The sequence below is a fragment of the Stereum hirsutum genome, assembly GCF_000264905.1.
Source record: "Stereum hirsutum FP-91666 SS1 unplaced genomic scaffold STEHIscaffold_5, whole genome shotgun sequence".
Taxonomy (NCBI): domain Eukaryota; kingdom Fungi; phylum Basidiomycota; class Agaricomycetes; order Russulales; family Stereaceae; genus Stereum; species Stereum hirsutum.
The window spans coordinates 2,223,371-2,244,019 of record NW_006763135.1 but is presented as its reverse complement, the minus strand read 5'-3'; the positions used below and the strand labels follow the sequence as shown (position 1 = coordinate 2,244,019).

Here is a 20,649-nt window from a genome sequence, read left to right as displayed (position 1 = left end):
CTCTTCGGTGCGATGTGGGTGCGCGTGTGCCTGGGATGAGCAAACGTTGAGGACTGTTGGAGGTGTGGGTTGGAGCTGATTCTGGCGTGTGACACGCGAAAGGGGACGGCGAGTCCCAGCAAGTGTCGAGAACATCTGTATCGGGAGCACAAGGGGTCGAGGGTTTGGATCCGTTTGGAGAGGCGGCGATGGAGATGGCGATGGGAGAAGAGAATCAAGATGGGCCATCTTTCGGAGTGTGTTTCGGATTGGAGACACTGCGCACCGGCGAGGTGCCGCCGTGTAATAGATGCGATCCGGATGCGGCTCGATGACGAGAAGTGACTGCATTCGAGAGCGTCGTCGGTTGTGGGGAGTCAGAGAGGACGATAGGCGACGGCGGCGTGCAGTGGGGAAGAGTAATGGAGGCGAAAGCGATGCGAATATTATGCAAGAGAACAGAACGGCGAACGGTTGAGAGGGAGACGTGACGCGTGGCGGTTGGCACGGGCCGGGAAAATAAAACGGTAAAAGGGATTGAGGCGGCGATCCGTTCGTGGCTGACAGCCGGACGGTGCTTGTTTCTGTCTCTTCCCTCAACCACCTCCTTCTCCAGCCTGCTCGACGTCCCAGCCAGCCAGCCAAGCCAGCCTTGCTCAATACTCACTGACTGACTAGGCCAGAGGCGAGAGAGAGCATCTCCCACCGAACCAGTTCATCGCAAAAGGCACGCCTTCGCTGTGCGTCCGCCACCAGAACAAGCTCAGCTTTTATCCTCGGCTTCCACTCTACTCCTCAGGTCTCTTTTTCGCCTATTTTACGACCCGCTACACGACCCTTCCCTCTCTTCAGGCCTCGCGAGAGCCACAACGTCCACATCGCTACACTCGCCGCAAGTTTTCGACCGCGACTGCCCCGCCAGGTCGAACGCTCGCTCCCTTTCTCGACGCTCCCCACAGCAGATGCCAGTGCCCGTTCCATTCCAAGACACCGCTCGTGCACACCCCGTCAACAAGCACGCCGTTTACCCTGGCCATCAACACCAAGCCCGCTCAGACAAACTGACGCTCTCTCTCCCTTGCCCTCCTCCGGGGCACTTCCCCTCTTTTGGGTCCCGCGAGGAGTGGCCTTCCGCCCTTTCCTCCTCCCGCAGCGACAGGCCCCGTCGCATCTGGGAAGAGGACGATACCCACCATTCCTCGGCCCAGTTCCAGGGTTTTCCTAATGGGTTGGCCAACGCGGGCAACGCGTCGGCTATTAAAGGTGATCGCGCGCAAGCGTGCATTCCGCCCGGTTTCGCTCACTTCTCCCATCCCGACCAATATCCCTCTCACAGCCAGGCTCAGCCTCAGCCCGACTGGGAGGAGGAGGCCGATGATGAGATGAGCTTCAACTCCCTGGATTACGAGATCGAGAGCCAGTGGAGCGCTTCTTCTCCCGACTCTCAGCCCGGCCCACAAATGGCACTTGACACTCATTATCTTCCTCCTCACCACCAAGGGCACGATGGCAACCAGAGTCTCTCCCACGACGGCGAGGACACTGAGACTGCTACGTACTCTCCTACTTATGACGGAACGTCCCCCGAGCCCGATGACGGCGTTGGTCCTGCGTCCAGCCCCCTCGGCCCAGTCACCCCCTTCGGTGACTTCGTCGATCGTGCTGTTTCCGCAACAGTCTACCATCCCGCCATGAACGTCCCGTACCAGCCTCAGATGTTTGCGCTACCTCCGACCTATGTGCATCCACCAGCTCACCCGGTCGAAGTTCCGGCCGTTGTGGACCCTGTCGCACCTCCCTCTGCCACGACCGCTTATAAGAAAGTCGCGGACCCTCTTGCAGAGTGGATGGCGTCGTACGTCTGGAAGGCCTGCATAATGGGCACCGATCTTCCTCCAAGTTTCGTAGCATCTGGGTACGTACATCTTTTGCTAATATCAACACGTAAAATTATAGCTGACAGGTTGTTTTCTCCAGTGATTCGCCGCTCAATCGCCATTCCAGCATTCCACCCACGTATCTGGCCAGCTCCATTCGCTCTCTTTTCATGTCGACCTTGCTTCAACCGACCGCTATCGTCTTGGCCGTGTGGTACATCGTTCACCTCCCGGTCTACTTCGGGCCCGTGTCGTTTAGCTCCGCGCAGCAGAAGGAGACCCTTTTCAGGGCCGAACTGTTTGGATATCACCCGCACGAGCGGATGCATAACGAACAGCAAGCTCCGTACAGGTTGGTCCTGCTTGGATGCATGCTTGCGAATAAGTGGTTGGACGACCATACATTCTCCAACAAGACTTGGTGCGTTCTTATTTTCTCTTCGCATCCGTCAATGCATCGATTGTGAATTCCTTCTTACTTTTCCTGCTCCGCTTCACAGGCATACTATCTCCAACGTGCCGATCCAGTCGCTCAACCGCCTCGAGGCCTGTGCGCTCGAAGTTTTCTCTCATGATCTCTCTGTCTCTCCGGAGGCGTGGTCCAAATGGCTCCAACATACTTTGGCTGGCCACATCTCTTCTTCGACCTCGTCCCAGCCTCAGCCCATCTCTCGTCCTTCTTCGAATCCGCACTCCATCGTGCGCAAGACCCTTGATGATCTTATCGAAGCGGTCACGGTCGTGAAGGTCGCACACCCTTGTTCCCCGTCCTGCGGATACTCTCATTACGAGCCTGTTTTCCTTGGCCTTGAGGAGCGGAAGAAGGAGAAGCTTGGCCTTGGCGAGAGCTCCAACCATGAAATCATGGAGATCGATTTGGATGAAGACGGGCCCCTTCGCGAGGAGTACATCCCGAGACGTCGCACTTCCGTCCGTGACACCTCTAGGGACAGTCAGAGGGAGATTGTGCTGCCTTCGCTGCTTCAGCACTGCGACTGGCAGATGCGGGAGAGGACCCTTCCGCCACCTGCCAAATGGAGTCCTGCGGCAGATGAACCGATCCGTCGTGATGACCATCGCGTTCAAAGTCAATACGTGGCCGTCCAGCCCTCCATGGCTCCGCCTTCTGCGCCCATTTTAGGCCCTGTCGCACCTTTCCTCTCGTCCGTGATGCACGTTTCGGGTTACCCGCCTCAGCCTCAGCCTATCTGGGACCCGATGTATCAAGTACAACCCAGGGTACAGCTTCCCCCGATCTACCCTCAATACAGCCAGGGGTACGACAACAGTTCGAACGGCGCGCCCGCGCAGCCCATTCAGTCGCATCCACACGTGCACAACCATACCCGATCGTCCTCCTCGTACCTCGAGAACTACGCGCCTGGTCACGGCCAGCAGCATAACCGTTCGCTTTCTCAGTCGTACTCGCAGTCGCAGTTCGGCCACCTGTACAGTGATGCGAGGATGGCCATGCAGAAACTTCCGACACCGCCCGAGCTGCACTGGCATGCGATGGATAGGTACGGGTATGGGCATGCATACGGACGACCTTTTGGCCAAGAGTCAATGGCGCCTTACCAGCCGACATGGATCAGGGCTTGATGCTCTTCTTGATGGAGTGACTGGACTCTCAACACTACGCTTCGCGCCGTGGACGCTTGCGCTGTGGATCGTGGCTCAGATGGCCCGTAATCTTTCCATTTCCTTTCCTTCTGTCAATTCTTTTCCACTGGGCCATGCTCGCTACAGCGATCCATATAACATCGCATAGACGGCTCAACATATATGTTCTCGCTTGATTCGCTTTCTTCATGTTCTCTCACGTCTTTACCGTCAATCTTCTGGCACATCTGTCCCCGGTCCCGTTTCAATCCTCTCCAGTCTCAAGCAGTCTCCTTTACTTTGTTTGCCAGCACTATATTTTTTCCTGCTCAGCCTCTCCCGTCGTCCCCGTCTCCTACGACATCGTCTATCTTGTCCATAGGGAGCTAGGCCTTCTCGTCTCATTCCATCTCTCTCATCTCAGTCTCAGTCTCAGTCTCGTCCCTCGTCATACTCCGTTGGCTCGCTGTCGTTACAAACGTTCCGACACCGTGACCAGGAGAGGCTGGTAGGACCATCTATCGATCCATCATCATTCGGTCCGCATTATTCAAGGACAGTTTGTTATACCGCGTTGCGCATACAGAATGCACGCGGATCTTCATGGCCTTGAGATGTACTTGTTTTCGTTTCTCATCTCTGTTTCTGTTCACGCCTGTTTCATTTCGCGTTTCGTTCCGTACGTACGTACGCATTGGGTCTCGTTGTTCGCTTCCTTTTCGTCTTCGTTGCCCCACTCTGTTCATAGGTGTCTACTTTATTTGTTTGACGTATGCCGTCGTCGGACGGGTGGCCTCTGCGCTATCCGGCGCTGACGGCGGTCACCTTTCATGCTGACTCCTCATTCCCCTTCACTGATCTCAAGTATCATTCCATGCCTCATCCATTCTTCTCGTTCATCGTTCAATGTTCATCGTTCAGCATATAGTTGACATCTCATTCTCCTAATAACGCTACCCATCCCATCACTTCCTCTTCTTGGTCCATTTCTCACTTCTCGTCTCATCATGTCTTTCACTTCTGCTTCTCTGTTCGCTCCTCATTATTATTTCTCCTCGTCTTTCGTCTCGTTCTCATTGATTGTTCGGTTTAGTTGAACCCTCGCGCTACGTGCTACGTCTAGTCTACTACGAAACCCGCACAAAAACACTCGGAAAAACGTCCTCTCTTTTGATAAAACCCTTAAAAATCTTTTTCGCTTTTTTTTTATCTCTTCATTCCTCTCTGTCATTCTCCATTCGATCACATCGTTTCGTCGATATTGGTCTCTTACTGCCCCACCCCGCTTCCCTCCCCTTCCTCCCCATCAGGTCCACCATCTTCGTCCTGCCCTCCACGGTACCACTCGCACTTCAGGCCAATAGCGCCTTTCCTCTCCCTCTCCGCCCCCATTCAACATCTATATCTCCACCCTACCCCACTGTCATCCCCACTCCCCCCACCCCACTCGCTCACTCGTCCCGTCGTTTGTCGTCTAGTCCGTCAGTGTTCATACTTGCTGTCCCATAGTCGAGTATAGACTTTTGATCCGGTCGGTCTCCTGGTAGTTCTCTTTTCGCTCGGTCCTCAGTCCCCAGTCTCGTTCTGATTCTGATCTCTTCCGGCTGATTATTTAACTATCCAACTTTCTGCTACCGACCTACTACACTTACCTACGACCCATAACTTTCCGTAATGGCGATCATTTCAATCCTACACCTTCTCCTCCTCCCCTTCCCCCTTCCCTCTTCGAGTCTCGCAAACATACCACACGGCACGCATGATGCATCATAAGTTACGTATTGTACATCCACGGTTTTTCGTCTGCCTCCTTTACTGGTCACCTATACCTACTATATCTGGTCCCTCTACTTGGTTGGGTGTAGGTTGGAGGTTTCAATGGATACATACATACAAATTATGAGCATTGACACGCTACATTTTCTAAAAAGACATCTTGGTGTGACTGTGCTCCCCGATGTCTTGGTGAAGAATGCTTTCCTAAGATTCGATGTGGCGCAGGCATATATTTCCCCACGGTTGATGTGGCGGTGAGTGTAACGAACGTGACGGAATTGTAACGCGAGCTCTTCCAATCCTGACGCCGACCACGACAATCTCCTCCGTTCAACCCAAGCAATATGTCGGCAGGACGTTCGCCTTCGCCAGATGCAGCCCGAGACATGGACGTGGATATGGAGAATGGCTCCTCTGATGCAAAAGTCGTCGTTATCACCAACCTGACGCGTAACGTCGTCGAAAGCCACCTTCAAACCATCTTCGGCTTCTATGGCACGATCACGAAACTTGATCTCCCTACCTTTCCAAAATGTGCGGAAATAGTCCTACAGCTTTGGATCTTAATACATGGACTGACGTGTCTGGCTTCATTGTTTCACAGCCGGCCAAAACAGAGGCAAAGCAGCCCTAGAATACGCAGAGCCTGCCTCTGCGCGCAAAGCCGTCTCCCACATGGACGGCGGTCAACTCGACGGATCCATCGTCAAAGTCGAACTCTCAGACCTCCCCGTCCGCCCACGCTCTCGCTCCCGTACCCGCTCTCCACCCCCTCGTCGCGGTAGAGCCCGCTCTTTATCTCGCTCTCGCTCTCGTTCCCGTTCCCCCAGATACGGTGGTGCCAGGAGGCCCTTTGGCCGTCCTGACGACTCCTACCGTCGACCCTATGGGAGAAGGCTCCCTCCGAGGGACAGGGGTCCTTACCGACCTATATCGCGCTCGAGGTCGCGTTCGCCTATCCGGAGAGTTGGAGGGTTGCCGCCGAGGAGGAGGTCGCCGAGTTATGAGAGGGGAGGATATGGAAGAGGAAGGTCGAGAACGAGGTCACCGAGTTATTCTGTGCGCTCGAGTCGTTCGCGTACGCGTTCGATCACGCCGAGGTCTCGATCGAGGTCGTACTCTTCGTATTCGAGGTACAGCAGGAGTCGAAGTCGGTCTGTGTCGTACAGTCGGGGAAGGAGAAGTCCTAGCAGGGATGACATTCGTGATTCGCGGTCGAGGTCCCCTCCCCCTGTCAAGGATGCGTAGGGGCTGGTTTGTTGCTCAGTGCTTCTTGTGTTCAGACACTTTCTTTTTTGTTCACTCTTGTACTACTTAGTGTCTGTCCAAAACACGGTATGTGGACTTGCGAGGTCCCATTGCTCCATTACAAAAATCGCAGAAATATCCTAGGGTCATACAAAGACATGAAAAGGGTTCTAATCGCTGTGCACTGAGTCATCATCAGCAAGGAAGGGCCTGAATGATCTGGGTCAGCATTCGTGTAGTCCCACTATATGTTCAACTTCGGCCACTTACGTGTATTCATAGTCGTTTCTGATGGCGTTCGACATCCATTCTTCATCCGCCTCCTGGAGAGGGAAGCCAGGCCCACCTGTCAAACTGAGGATGACGGGGAGAAGGACCAGCCCATGGAGTGCTCCAGAAATGATGAGTGTGAGCCACATTCGGAAGTAGTAGATCTTTGGGACGAAGGCAATAAGTTTACAAACAAATGCTCTAAACTGAGGATACTCACCTCCAACAGCTTTGACCGTGTAAGCGCCAGGACGCACATCCCAATGAGCTTAGTGAACGTGATGCCCGATAAGACCTGCGGTATGAACAATTATATTAGAGGATATCCGAACGAGAACAAGAAGCATGCATACCGAAGGACCCACGTCCACCAACGCCGTCCACATCCTCTCATCCCGCTCCTTTTGCCCCGCAGGATGGTCGGTCGGCAAACCAGAGCCACAGCTCATGAACGCTCGCGCCACATGTGCACAAAACTCGACCGCGATACCCAACGAGATGACCAAATTGACGAGACTGATCGCGTTCAGACTGATACCCCAGATGCCCATAACACCCATAACATTGACCACTGTCAACGCCACCACGGCGGTAACGATCGTACCTGTCCTCCACGACCCAAGCAGGAGCGCTGTCATGATCAGAACCGAGGCGAGGCCAAGGCCTAGGACCTCTTGCGTAATGGAGACGATGTGCGCATATTGGTCGAAGAAAACGAAGAAGAGCGAGTATGGGAACACGGTAGCTCCAGTCTGCTCCGAAAGGTCATTTGCGACACGATGTGCGGCAGCAAAGGCATTGATGAAGTCGGCCTGGTTCTTCAAGGGTTTGGTGAAGGTGCGGAAGTGTGACGCCACGATGTTGTCCTCGTCTGGGCTGAGCGACAATGCCGTACCAAACGATGCCTTCCCAGCGAGTGGACACTCTTCCGTCGTGGGCGAATCGAGCCAATGTTGGATGTATTGCATAAACTCCTCGCCCTCTGGGAAGCCGCTCATCGTAATATTCCAGGCTGGTTCGTGACCTTCGAAGCATGGTCGACAGAGCCGAGGCGAATCGCGTTCTGAACAGAAAACTGTGGGGTCCCGTCGCCTGACACGACAGCAAGCATCATTTGTGGGGTTGAGCCAGGCGAAATAGTCGTCGATCCATGACGCTGTGGGTTCAGAAATGAATGAGACGTCTGGCCTCTTGCGTTCGGCCTCGAGAACGTTTGCGACGGAGCCGTCCTGGCAGGTTGTGAACCGGCCACAAAGATTACGTTGGCCTTCTCGGTGGGTGACGTCAACATCGTGCGTGACGAAGTAGACGGGTGGCCCGACGTCTAAGTAAGCGTCCAGGCTGTTGAAGTAGGGGACCAGGTAAGACTCTGAAGGTAAAGCCAACCGTTGATCTATGAGAGGAAAATGTCAGCAAAAACCAAACGCTCGAGGATAGGACACATGATTCACCAAGACCGAGTTCGATATGCTGCATAGAAATCACGGATGCAACGAAGATTCCACTGAAGATAGCTAGCACCACGCCTTTGACGACAGGCTTCAAAAGGAACGGAGCATAGTATTTGCGAATGAGTCGCGCTAGTGTACCGATGCTAGTTGCTGTAGGGGCGGCCTCCAGGAGTTGAATTCGAGAGGGCAACCTGATGCACGGGAAGCAGTCCACCCTGTTCGACTACATAAATCAAGATTTAGCGGATGGCGTAACAGCAGTAAGATGAGTGGATGTCCGACCTCAACCCGTCGCAGATCAAGCACGAGAGCACTGATGAACACCGTGACTTGCAGAATTGCATTCAAGAGCACACTACCAGCCGCATACAGAGCAAAGTTTCTGACTGCTGGCATTGGTACTAAAGCCCCCAGCGCAAATGCGAATGTCTCCGTGATAGTGCTCAGTAAGATCGAAGGGCCCATCCTAGCTAATGTCCTCGCCACACGCTCCTCTGGCGACAAGTACAACGGCACTGACCGAGCATCGACGGAGTCATCATGCGACTCGAATTGCGAGCGCCGAGATATAGGGGAGGTGGCGGAAGCGTAATTGAGAGGCTGTTCGGGCGGGGCTGCGTTTGGACCGTGAAGCATATTTTGTCGGTCGAGTTCGTGGACGAGGATGAAGACATTGTCGACGCCGACAGCCAGAACGAGGAAAGGGATGACCTCGGCGATGATGAGAGTCACTTTGACACCAAGTGCGGAGAACAGTCCGATAGAAGTCGAGACGGATAGGATGACGAGGGAGATACCAAAGAGGCCGAGGGTGAATTTCGATCCGATAAACAGCTTACGAGGCAAGCGAGGGAAAAATCGAGGAGTATTGCGAGAGTCAATCGAGAGGGTGGAAGAGGTTATGTGAGAACGGGTGAAGAATTTCGGGAAATTGACCGCCCAATTGTGTATTGACGATACAACGCCTTCCTCCTCCTGGTTCGCGAATCCGTTCCCGAGCGTCAACGATATGTAGACGAACATGGCAAGGTACGAGAGGACGACGATTTTGACATCCGTGTTTGTGCTCTTATTGATTTCCTCCTCGAGAGATACTCCGGTAGAGAAGGAGATCTCTAACCCGACCTCTCCAGGGGCATTCTCGCTCAGTCGGACAAGGTACTCGCGCAAAGTCCTTTCCCATTCCATCGCCTTGTCCTGCACCTCCGGATCCAGAGAGTCCGAGACGACGACGGTCATCACCAGAGCTTCCGCATTCAAGTATTTGTGTTCTGTATCAGGGACTCCTCCAAGGACGTACTTCGGGCCCAAAGGCTGCTGGAAGTCCGGAAGACAGTCCACAGGGGTGCTTGCACACTTCTCTATGCGCTTAGCCCAGTCGTCTGGGGTGGTGTTCTCGATGTCGTCTCCGAACCAGGCTGTGACGGATTGGAGAACACATGCGCCACTCGGTCCTGCGGGTTTGAAACACACGTCGGAGAGCTGGTATCCGTTTGGTGAAGAAGTAAGAGAGCGAATATCGGAGTTGACCTTGAACCAGAATTTTAGGGTTTCCCATGAAAGTACGGGTGGCTTCGATTCCGTGCTTGTCTGCTCGACGGAGCCCTCAACGTGGGAGACAGTGGCGGGAATAGCGGTGGCGAATATCTGCTCCGTGCGGTAGAAGGGACCGAAGTGCTCGTCGAAGTACTCCTTTTGCACCTTGCTCTCTGAATCGGGCGCCACCCAGAGTCGAACGGGGTCCGTTTCCACACTGAAGTTCTTCCAGCCGATATTCAACAGTCCGACGACAGTGAACATGCCTGCCAAGACGAGCCACGGAGATGACGCAGATATTTGACCGAGGCGGTAGAAGAAGGAGCGGAGGACTGAGTTGAGACGGTACTGCCGTGGCTGAACCGTCTCTATGGGGTCGAGGAGCTGCACACCACGGCCTAAGCTACGGGTGTCGGTATGACCGCTGGATTGTTCGCCGTCGACGTAACGGGCCAATGAGGACGCGCCGATGAGGCCATGGGTGTGAGTTCGTGGAGAAAGCGGTGTATCTGACGAGGTCTCTGCGGACAATACTTGGTCGTATTTCTTCTCCTTCTTACGTCGAAGAACAGCTTGAATGCTGAATCCGAAGAAGAAGGCGAATACGCACGCGGAATACATGAGGATAAGTACGAAGGACAGACACGTCACGGAACCGACGTGACAACTGGGCCCGGATCCGGGTGCAGGAATGGGGGCAAGTTCTGGACATATTTGAGGGCAGTCAATACACGTACACCGACTGAGAAGGTCGTTGTCCCAGCAGTTTCTGGCTGGAGGATTATATGGATTGATATCTGGTGGCGCGGTAGTAGGGAAATTGATCTGGAAGGGGCTGCCGAGGTCCTTCTCCTCGCCCAAGAAACTGAAGAAGCCGTGATAATCCTTGGCGCCTCCTCCGATGAGGTCCATGGCATACGTGTTGGCAGCCCCCATCTGTACATTCTTGCAGCTATCGAAGAAACCCGTCCCGTGCTCCTCTCCGACGAAGAAGTCGAGGGATGCTACTGCGGTCTTTCCTGTCGAAGACGTCTGGGTTGATGTTACGTTGACAAAGGAAGCCTGGTTTGGCGTGCAAGTAAAGTGGCAGAAGAAAGACCTGAAGTTATTTCGGCAGGCAGGGCATGATGATAGGATAGGCTCTGCTTGGTTGAGGTTGTCACGAAGAATTTCGAGCTGGCTATCGTCGCAGCAGGTAGGACCATCCGCGAAGTCGGACCCGCAGACAGAGACCAGCAAAGAGCGAGTCTCATCATCTGGCTGGAGCAAAGATTAACTACTATGAGTATGCAGACTATGAGTCGCAAGATGGGGGGCGCACTTGTTCCGGAGGACCGTCGTAGGGACATGGAAGAGGTTTCCCAAACCATCCCTTGGACCCACACGACCCTTTCATTGCGCATCGCCCTTCAGCAAATGTAGCCATTTCGGCCGACAATATGAAGAGCTTATTTCAAGGTGAGTGACAATTGGCCCCAATATGCGAGATATAGTGGCGGCGAGAGGGCAAGTACTTGGAGGCAGCCAACCAAGAAGCAGCGCGCTCGACTTCGGTTGAGAGACGTCACCAAGAGCTCGCCGATAAGATTAGATTAGATCCGTTTCTGAGGGGCACCGGTACCCTGCCAGTCAGCAGCGATCTGGGTTCTGCACTTCTTCAGACTTCTTCCCTTCCAGACATCGAGCGGCGATCAGATGTGAATGTGTTAGTTCAATCTGGCGATGTGCGAGGGAAATAGATGGGAATCTTGCCGCGACACGAGGATGATGTAGCTGATCATACCTTCAGCTAAGTGCAGATTCGTCGGAGCCTGTCGTTTATTGAAGATATTGTTTGAATAGTCATGCATATCATACGGTCCCCCGAACACGCAGAAGTCTTCACGCTGTTTCCAACCGTGACAGTGGCCGTATATGGTGTCAACTGGCTCAATGTATCTATGGTGCTTCACCCAACGAGCGAATTCTATTGGAATTCAAGCATACAACGCGAGACTCCCAGACTTTCCTTTCTCCCTAAATCAACTAGTGAACTTCCAACCATACCAGTTTGCAACGTCCAACGGCTGGAATCAATCAATTGTGGCGAAATCCGATTCGCCGGTTTCGCAAGCAAAAGTCACGGACTCTTTCTCCTGTTCGCCGTCATTCTCGGCGCCCTCATCTTCGTCGTCTGAACGGATATCAGTGACTTTGGGCTGGGTAAGAGCGCTACACGGACCCATTCGGAATCCAAGGTATATTCAGGGGTACAAGTCAGTACTTTTGAGTGCAGACGAGTATAAATCAAAGAGGCACGAACGTACCGATAGAGGATGCGAAGGATGAGGTAGAACCAAAAGAGATTGAGACAATGAAGGAGGAAGAGAGGCGTGAATATCTGCCATTTCATCCACCAGACCATCCACACGCCATCTTCAGGTGCCCAGCGTTTGCTGCTCTCACTAAATCGCAGGTCCAACGTTCAATCATCAGCATGGGGCAACCTCCATATGTTGTGGAGCTGAGAGAAGACAACGCACGGCATGAGGTCAAACTCAGAGTAGACAGACCAGAGCATGATGATATTCAGATAGTGTCGGAAATAGGCCCAAGTGCCCATGAAGACCACGAAGCATGCGACCTTGGTGCGATCGAGCTGTAGGTAGTTAAGAATGGAGCAGAAAGCAAGGCCGACATCTGGGATGTCCATGGATATGTAGACAGCGTTACCGATATAGGTGAGATTGATGAGATAGCTCCAGCTAGTTATGGAGAAATACAATTAAAAAATGGCGTGAACGATGGTAGATGGGCCAGAGACGTACCCAATGAGCCAGAGCGTGACAAAATGGTGTGCGACGAGCTCATGATAATCCTTCCTAGGTTTCTCGAGGCGCAAGACGAGCACGACGAACTGTTGACACCAGTATGCAGCCTGCATAAGGTAATAGCGTTTCAGGTTGGGCTTCATCTGCCAATGAGGATAATCTGAAGAGGGTAGTAAGATCTAGTAATTGTCCCATTAAAGAAACGGAACGCAGACCAATCCAAAAAGCATCCGTGCGGTACCACCAGGTAGGCAGCTGCGACATGATATGTATCCCCCACAAACCAGAAATAACGAAGTAGACGACAGCATATCCTTGTTCGCCAAATCGAGCTAGTTTTCCTTCCTTGCGGATCCCGAAATGTTGGGCGAAAGGGCGGCAGAGATACAGAATCACGCTCTGTCGGAGGAAGGAAAAGAAAACGACATGATAGGCGATGAAGATAAGATCGAGGTAACCTTTTCGATAGCGAGCATCGCTCGGGTTACCGGTCGGGGACGGGGTAGGGTGGGATATAAAAAGCATGGCTCCGAACGGGCTTGGAGGTGGGTCATCAATGAACAGCGGGGTGATGTACTTCCATTGGAGGTGGAGAACGATTGGAACGAGCAGCATACGAAGAGAGGAAGCTAAAAGCATATAAGATAAATCATTCAGTCCTGAGCCAACCGATGAAAACACATACTTGGTACGATGACCCAACGGAAAGTCTTGAGATCATCCCAAAAGCCTCTCGATTCTGGAGTACCGATAGTCCACTTCGGATGGGGTACTATAGGCCGGAAAGAGGAAGAGGGGGATACATTGTTCTGATAACCATTAGCAGTAGGGGTTCCAAGTGGTCTGTCTCGGTGAATGAGGTATCAAGAACAGGACGCCGGTTATGAAGAGAAGTACCGTACTCACGTCTGAGACATAGATGAGCTTATGAGATGGTGCGAGGTGTCCGTTCTGAAAGATATGTCTTGGTCGATGGAAACTAGAGAGCACATATGAACTAGACGTACTCGCAGGAGAGGGAACAGGCGCGACCTCTATTCGTGCGGATTTTGTTGTTCGACATGGATGCCATGTCCGAGTGGTACACGGCGAAGAAAGCAGACTCCGAGAGAACGCCGGGCTGACTCGGGCATGACGCGAACTTCGCCTCGTGATAGACAGTGTTTTGTACACGACCAGAAAGCAGACTCTATTTGTGACGATAAGTTTTCCTTTTGCGAGCCTTGCAATGACCTAGTTGGAACCATTCATGCCGACTGGCTGTACTCTGCACCGGCAGGGCTTCCGGCAAAGCCGAAACTATTCCTTACAGTGTTGTACCCAGGTGTTCGGCATGTACTGGAGAGAATCAGTGGAGGTAAGATGCAGTCAGAAAATACTAAAGATGCCTGCATCGAAAGGGAGGACTGATTGGGCATGAGCAGAGTTCTAACTTCTGCGACAGTTCAATCTCGATTTTAGGTTACGTACCGCCACGCGCCACCGCTCGCACGGCCTCCGCTTCACTGTGGCAACTTGGGATGAGCCCTCAGGCTGCTACCATCATCATCCGACTCCATGCTGTAAGGTCCTTTAGTTTTGCAGCTCCTTGCACTCTTTTTGCTGGATACTCCCTGGTTATTGCTAGCATAAAATCAGATTGGTCTAGACCCAGGCGTCTTACTTCGTATCTCAGAGTGCATGAAATGTCTTAGGCAACTTGAACTTGAGCAAGCCTGGCAGCCCGGTGCAGTGTCAGCCTACGGTTGGACTCACAAGGAGTGCTTCATCCGATAATTGTTTGTATATAAGACAGTAAATTGCTACCCAGAGCTCTCATTCTCTCTTTCTTCCCAATCGGCTGGTCCATTACTTCCAAAAGTCTACGACAAATCCACTCTCTTTGATACGTTGTCATATAATGTTTCGTCTGTCCCTTGCCACTGCGTCCCTGCTTTATCTCCAACCCTTGGTGCACTGTACTCCTCTTCCTCTCAAAGACTCTGGAATAGTTCAGGAGAGAGCTGGGTCACAGACCCTCTTTGAAGTGGTTTTCGAGACCGAGACAGTCCCGACCACGGTCACTGTCACCGCCGGCAGCACACCCACCACTGTCGACAGCGAGCCTATCTACTTCCTCCCTCCCGCTGTTGTCCCGTCTGCTTGGTATCCGACACCAAACACTACTACCACTGCCTCTGCTACTGGTCCAACTTCTACCGACGATCCTGGCCTAGCTTCGAACGATACCAGCAACACTCCTACCGACGCGACCAGACGTCCGGTTTCTGGACCACTAGTCATGACTTACTATCCCGACTGGGTCGCGGACAGTTTCCCTCCGGAAAAGATCGACTTTTCCCGTTTTGACTGGATCGACTTTGCGTTCGCAGTACCGGATCAGAACTATGGACTTGGTTGGGACGGCTCGAGTTCTGCTCCAGATCTATTAGGGAGACTGGTCTCCCTTGCTCATGGAAAAGGGAAGAAAGTCAAGTTGAGCATCGGTGGCTGGACGGGAAGCAAGTGAGTTTTGTTTTCTTTCTCGTCACATTGAGGCCACCAGGAATTGACATGATGCTTGAAGGTACTTCTCGAAAGCTGTGGCGAACGATCAGAACCGTCATGTCTTCGTCAAGAACATCGCAGACCTCTACCATCAGTTCAACGTCGACGGGATTGATATTGATTGGGAGTACCCTGGCCAGGGAGGTAACGACGGAAACATAGTCAGCCCCCAAGACTCCGCCAACTTCCTCCAGTTCTTAACGCTTCTTCGATCATCCCTGCCCCCGACCGCTCGTATCACCGCTGCGACTCAAACAACGCCCTTTGTCGACCAGAATGGACAACCTATGAAGGACGTTTCTGCTTTTGCGAAGGTGTTGGACTGGATCTTGATCATGAACTACGACGTGTGGGGTGGTGAGTTTCGCGGATTTTCTTCTCAACTTCTGCGTCGTTGACTCCACTGTTACTCCCTCCAGCTGCATCCAATCCTGGGCCCGATGCGCCTCTCAGTGACGCTTGCCACAATTCCACCCAGCCTGACGCAAGCGCAGATGCTGCCATCCGAGCTTGGACGGGTGCTGGCTTCCCCGCAAATCAGATGACCCTCGGCGTCCCTTCCTATGGCTACATCTCCAGGTCCAGTGCTACTCGCCTGCGCCAACGTCAACTAGATGGTCAAGGTCCTACGGATCAGGGTCCTCCTACTCTCGACAACAGTACCGCCCCCTCAGACGATTCCTCCCCCTCCAACGGCACTTTCCCCACCAACTCCACATTATCTCAGGATGCGAAGAAGAACGTGCGTCTGGTGGGAGAAGACGGCCAAGACCAGGGCTCCATCCAATTCACCGATCTCGTCAAACAAGGGGCTCTCTGTCTCGCTCCAGGCTCGTCACCCAAGAGTTACGTCGGATGTGGTGGGTTCGTGAGGGACTGGGACGCATGTTCGAGTACACCGTTCTTGAGGTCGGCGAGCCAGAAGCAGGTCATTGCGTATGATGATATGCAGAGCCTTGGGTTGAAAGCGAACCTTGTGAAGCAGAAGGGGTTGCTTGGTGTCAATATGTTTGATGTGCATGGTGATACGGACGCTTGGGACTTGGTAGACTCGTTGAGGAGCGCGCTGGGAGTCACAGGGAACTGAGCTTGCTGACCGTTGTACTCTGGATGTTACTTCATTTTGGGGTTTTTGATGTAGTGCTGGGCACATACAATAATCGTACTTGAGCGCAGAGTAACACGAGCGTCGACCGAAAAATCTCCAAAACAAGGGTTTGGAATTTCACAGACTACAAAGGTAAATAGGATTGAGACACCAATCCGAGTACACGAGTGTTTGTGAAACCTCGTCCTCCTCGCACATGATGGTACTCACTCCTCGCTACCTGCTACCACCATAAGGCTCAAGTGACAATGCGGGGCTAAGAATCAACGAAGGCACCAAGAGGACAACTATCGTCGACCTCGCCGTTCCAACGATATTCATCAGACACACGGTACAACCGGGGACCACCACGTTAAGCCGTTTGAGAGGCTGTGAAAGGCGGCGTAAGTGTCAATCGAATTGGTTGACTGCGGGATTGGAACAGAACAGGAACTACGCATTCACTAGACAACGCCACAACGGCTTTGAAATCTGAAGCACAAATAAGCATAAACAAGCGCAAAGACATGGGTCACTTGCCTGAGCCTCCGAGAGCGATATTAGGCCTGTGCCGCTCGACACTTCTCTTCGTACTCTGCTTTCAAAAGTCCCATCCACATTATGTCAGCCCTTTTTCCCTCGAACCAAAGAGCTTCGCGTTTTACTCCTTCTACAGTAAAACCACTGGCCCAACGATGTTAGGAGGCCAGTTGTGTGAAAAGAGGCTCACTTACAAATGCTTATACAGCGACAGGGCCCGGTTGTTGAAGGAGAAGAGACCAAGGGAGAACCTGTGCAAGGCCATCCCCTTGAATCCATATCCGACCAGCCATTCCATGATCTCGGTCCCATATCCTTGACCCCAGCACTTCTTGACGAGACATATTCCAAGTTCAGCGTCCGCATTCTTTGGAATATCTATCTTCAACGCAGCCATCCCCACAAACTCCCCGCTCTCCTTTTTCTCAACCACTACGAAAAGCGCAAGGCTGACCCAGCTCTCCACCAAGGCTTGAATCTCTCGAATGCCCGGAACAATGTATGTTGGTACCATTGGAGCGAGGACGTCGTAGTCAGAAAGCATAGCGAGGAAAGCATCCATGTCGCTTGGTCTCCATCCACGGAGTGTGAGTCGGTTGGTTTCGAACATAGCGGATTGGTACTAACGTGTAGGATCTCTGCGTTGGGGTAAAATAGGCGTCGTTCACAGATGGGAAGCCTGATCACCCACGAGAGGTTACGTGTGTTCCATTCTTCAAGGACTCCTACGTTCGAAGTAGGGTTCTGATACCAGTTCACACATAGCGCAGCGCCCCAGGCTCGACTGTTGCCGCCGATATAACCGAACTTATCGAACTTGAAACGTTTAGCTCAGCGCTCAGCCCTTCATTGGCATCTATCAGTATTCCCCACAAAGCAGCGATAACGGAAAAACCACCTACTCAGGGAGGGTATTTTAATGCCACGACCACGGCATGGCTCAATGTGCTCGGCTCTGCTGCAGACGTTGCAACTAACGTCATGGGTGATGAACTCTTGGTCAGTATTATGTGTCAGCGGCTCTACAAAAGCAGCTTCCTCATTATCATCTTCGTTTACAGCTATACCGCTGCTACATGATTTGGGGCTCCAACATATGGATCATCCTTTTCCCTTCCATCCTGTATGTGGCGTCGACTGGTAAGTCGTATCCCACCCCTCTGTCCGTGAAGTAATGGACACTTATGTTAAGAGCAGCTATGGCAATTGTCACTGTAGTCCAAAGCAGTCTTCCCGGCGGCTTTATCCTGGATGGCAAATCTGAAAACTTCGGTGTCCCCTGGGTCACGCTCACCGTCAGCCTAAACATCATATTGACATCCATGATATGTGGTCGCCTCCTCTTTATGCGTCGTCAAGTTCGCTCCGTCTTATCTCCCGAGATGGCCTCCATGTATACCAACATTATGGCCATTCTTATCGAAAGCGCCTTGCCATTTACCCTCCTCGGCATCGCTTTCTTGGTGACCTACGTCAGGAATGACTCCATCGCGACGGCATTCGCGTTCGTGTGGGGTGCCTTTTGCGTGAGTACAGACTATTTTTCTCTGCGTGACAGACCTGTGGGCCTATTGAATGCTGATGATAACCGTTGGCGTGCTGGTGACAGGCGATTTCTCCCCAGATGATCCTCCTTCGCGTCGCAATGGGAAGGGGGTGGACAAGTCAAACTGTGTCTGAAGTCACAGGTACTATGGCATTTGCTCCACCCCCGACACTCACAGATTGCGTCGAACCCAGGGAAATAGCGGCCAATATTTCTCTAGATTCGTCGGAAAGAATGCCCACCACACTCGGAACGTCCACCATAGCAAAAATGGGTTCCGCTCTATCTCTAAAGAACGAGACGAGCTTTTCTTTCGCTGTATGAATATCGGACCCATGCAAGAGACCATTTCCTGGAGCTTGGTGGCATCCGGTTACGATCGAGAGATGTAGCAGAGTCACGAGGGTGTGCTCGTGAGGAATGGCTTGAGCTCGAGTCATTTCATGATATGTATATGTGTAATTTATTGCTTGCCAATGTCCTTCTTCAGACTTTGATTGGTTATGTGAATTTCTAGTGTAATTGCTTTTCCTTTTCGCCATTACATTTTCTCCCTACAGTACAGCATTAATGAGAGTACTTATTCAACCAGTTGCTGAAGGTGCATTAGGGGTTTTTCGAAGCCGCTCGACGAGCGGGCTCGATGAGCAGGTGGGGCCGTGGGCTCGACGAGGGAGTTTGATGTCATGGTGGGGCTTGCCATCTATAGCGAGGACAACCCTCGCGAGCTACCGTACATGGCAGGCTGGGAGCTCTCCGAGATCTGTAGATTCGATGAGCCCCACTACTCGTCGAGCGATAAGCGCCTCGATGGGCCGCTTCGAAAAACCTGTCCCTGGCCCTATGTTCGGACAATTCCGACAAGAAAAAATCTAGCTCCCGCATTTCGAGTCCTCTCGAGATGAAACTCAGCAGAACATATGCTCTCTACATTAGCTACATGTCCGTACAAATTTCTACGAGAAATAATGCGAGGAAGATAGTTGTTTGACGAGCGGGATCGATGTTCGGACAGCCGCGCCCGCCAAAGTGTCCGAACCGACCCCTCCCCGTTCGACATCCCGCTGCCACAACTGCATCCAAACGACTGCGGATATGGTCTGTAGACCATTTAACATGATTTATGGACCTTTGAACTGGGCGAAACAGTGCAGTATTGGGCGAGTTCTCGGACTGTCCGAACATCGGTTTTGTCCGAACATAGGGCCACTGATAGTAGTCATAAGACCAGGATGGGTGACGGATGCCAGGCTAGAGTTCCGTCAGAACAGGGTGTTTTGGCTACCCAGATCCTCGTTCTGTTCGTGCTGACGAGGTCGAGCCCCATGCACAACAGAGGTGGTATATGGTGTATTTGATACACCCTCACATGTAGTCTACTTGCGCATCCCGGCTTGAAGACGTGTGAAGAGATACTTGATGAGACCAAGAGAATGTACGCCAATAATGGAGGAATAGTACGGAATAACGACCTGATTGCGAGGAGCTCAAACGCGAAAGGGAAACTCAGCTGAGCGAGAACGAACAAGGAGTTTGGAATGACAACAAGAGGCCTTGGCTGCCGACAGAGGCGAGATTGAATCCTAGATGTTGTTCGAGCGACGTCTAGCGATCCGACAGGGAAAGTCGGTCAAGGCTAGTACACACGGCGGTAGTGTGCATGAAAAGTAAGACACCGCTAGGAAAATGACATAGAGCGATCAGCCTCTACTCCCCGCCACCGCCATCAAACGACAAGTTCCACTCCCAAAAAGATGCATTAGGATTCAACAGCAAGGAAGGCACCAAGAACCCAGGCTGACTATTGTCGACCTCGCCATTCGAACAGTAATCGTTGAAACAGTTTCATAGGCATCCGGGACCTTTATGCTCAGGCGTTTGATAGATTGGAAGATGACGCTGCATGCGATGCAGGATGGCCAGTCTGACTTGAAGCTTATAGAGTTGATGATGTTGGAAACATGGGATTGAGAGTAGAGGGACAGAGTGATGTTCCAGAGAATTATCAATTGGGCGTTGGTCAAGCTGCAGATGGTCGAGGAGTTGGTAAGCAGCTCGTCCAAAAAACATACCAAAGCAATGCGAAGGGGTCGACGGACCTGGCAGTGGCACTAATATTTGAGCATGCCGTGTGCGATGCACCGGTGCCGGCGGCATACCTGTGCGTTTGATATGATGAGACAGGATGAGACGCATCCAGAATCACAAAACGTGAGAGGAAGAGACGTACAAGACAAGAGGTACGTTCTCCTCGTAGCAGCCATAGAACGTTAGGAACAACGTGCGATTCAAGTTCAGCATTGTATCGACGCTAGGAACCCTCGGGAATGAGAGACCCTGATGATTCGTCCTTTATACGAGATAGAAGTCAATGATTTGA

General features: G+C 52.4%; 6 protein-coding genes across 6 annotated transcripts; 3 read left to right on the top strand and 3 right to left on the bottom strand.

Moving 5' to 3' along the window:
- The first annotated feature begins 555 nt into the window (after window positions 1-555).
- STEHIDRAFT_95696 (uncharacterized protein) lies at window positions 556-5,300 on the top strand. The gene is made up of 3 exons (XM_007303007.1): window positions 556-1,894; window positions 1,957-2,277; window positions 2,357-5,300. Exons 1-3 carry the CDS (start codon window positions 942-944, stop codon window positions 3,456-3,458), a joined length of 2,376 nt encoding a protein of 791 aa, XP_007303069.1. The 5' UTR covers window positions 556-941; the 3' UTR covers window positions 3,459-5,300.
- A 248-nt stretch (window positions 5,301-5,548) lies between these two features.
- STEHIDRAFT_77511 (multidrug efflux transporter AcrB transmembrane domain-containing protein) lies at window positions 5,549-11,253 on the bottom strand. Its single transcript, XM_007302412.1, has 8 exons — window positions 11,061-11,253; window positions 8,486-10,999; window positions 8,204-8,426; window positions 7,106-8,145; window positions 6,973-7,047; window positions 6,753-6,916; window positions 5,839-6,692; window positions 5,549-5,768 (listed from the first exon to the last, which is right to left on the bottom strand). The coding sequence occupies exons 1-7, from the start codon at window positions 11,163-11,165 to the stop codon at window positions 6,653-6,655; spliced, it is 4,161 nt and encodes a 1,386-aa protein (XP_007302474.1). The 5' UTR covers window positions 11,166-11,253; the 3' UTR covers window positions 5,549-5,768; window positions 5,839-6,652.
- Window positions 11,254-11,645: 392 nt separating this feature from the next.
- STEHIDRAFT_167754 (longevity assurance proteins LAG1/LAC1) lies at window positions 11,646-13,944 on the bottom strand. Its single transcript, XM_007303006.1, has 8 exons — window positions 13,557-13,944; window positions 13,456-13,500; window positions 13,235-13,392; window positions 12,765-13,178; window positions 12,547-12,709; window positions 12,262-12,483; window positions 12,046-12,183; window positions 11,646-11,950 (listed from the first exon to the last, which is right to left on the bottom strand). The coding sequence occupies exons 1-8, from the start codon at window positions 13,619-13,621 to the stop codon at window positions 11,812-11,814; spliced, it is 1,344 nt and encodes a 447-aa protein (XP_007303068.1). The 5' UTR covers window positions 13,622-13,944; the 3' UTR covers window positions 11,646-11,811.
- Window positions 13,945-14,830: 886 nt separating this feature from the next.
- Window positions 14,831-16,183, top strand: STEHIDRAFT_54633 (glycoside hydrolase family 18 protein; the record flags this gene model as incomplete). The annotated part of the gene is made up of 3 exons (XM_007302279.1): window positions 14,831-15,054; window positions 15,116-15,453; window positions 15,516-16,183. The coding sequence occupies 3 exons, from the start codon at window positions 14,831-14,833 to the stop codon at window positions 16,181-16,183; spliced, it is 1,230 nt and encodes a 409-aa protein (XP_007302341.1).
- A 599-nt stretch (window positions 16,184-16,782) lies between these two features.
- Window positions 16,783-17,165, bottom strand: STEHIDRAFT_33892 (acyl-CoA N-acyltransferase; the record flags this gene model as incomplete). Its single annotated transcript, XM_007302212.1, has 2 exons — window positions 16,783-16,867; window positions 16,918-17,165. Coding segments are annotated over 2 exons (333 nt in total), but the record flags the coding sequence as incomplete, so codon positions are not given.
- Window positions 17,166-17,283: 118 nt separating this feature from the next.
- STEHIDRAFT_167753 (uncharacterized protein) lies at window positions 17,284-18,841 on the top strand (the record flags this gene model as incomplete). Its single annotated transcript, XM_007303005.1, has 6 exons — window positions 17,284-17,310; window positions 17,381-17,424; window positions 17,494-17,722; window positions 17,785-17,863; window positions 17,921-18,249; window positions 18,333-18,841. The coding sequence occupies 6 exons, from the start codon at window positions 17,284-17,286 to the stop codon at window positions 18,591-18,593; spliced, it is 969 nt and encodes a 322-aa protein (XP_007303067.1). The 3' UTR covers window positions 18,594-18,841.
- Window positions 18,842-20,649: the final 1,808 nt, after the last annotated feature.

Coding starts and splice junctions, on each gene's coding strand:
- STEHIDRAFT_95696 (XM_007303007.1), top strand. CDS start 942: ATGCCAGTGCCCGTTCCATTCCAAGACACCGCTCGTGCACACCCCGTC. Junction 1,895..1,956: donor CCAAGTTTCGTAGCATCTGG/GTACGTACATCT, acceptor TGTTTTCTCCAG/TGATTCGCCGCTCAATCGCC. Junction 2,278..2,356: donor ACATTCTCCAACAAGACTTG/GTGCGTTCTTAT, acceptor TCCGCTTCACAG/GCATACTATCTCCAACGTGC.
- STEHIDRAFT_77511 (XM_007302412.1), bottom strand. CDS start 11,165: ATGGCTACATTTGCTGAAGGGCGATGCGCAATGAAAGGGTCGTGTGGG. Junction 6,917..6,972: donor CACGGTCAAAGCTGTTGGAG/GTGAGTATCCTC, acceptor TTCGTCCCAAAG/ATCTACTACTTCCGAATGTG. Junction 6,693..6,752: donor AGAAACGACTATGAATACAC/GTAAGTGGCCGA, acceptor CAGATCATTCAG/GCCCTTCCTTGCTGATGATG.
- STEHIDRAFT_167754 (XM_007303006.1), bottom strand. CDS start 13,621: ATGGCATCCATGTCGAACAACAAAATCCGCACGAATAGAGGTCGCGCC. Junction 12,484..12,546: donor GTCACGCTCTGGCTCATTGG/GTACGTCTCTGG, acceptor CTCCATAACTAG/CTGGAGCTATCTCATCAATC. Junction 11,951..12,045: donor ATCCTTCGCATCCTCTATCG/GTACGTTCGTGC, acceptor GGGTCCGTGTAG/CGCTCTTACCCAGCCCAAAG.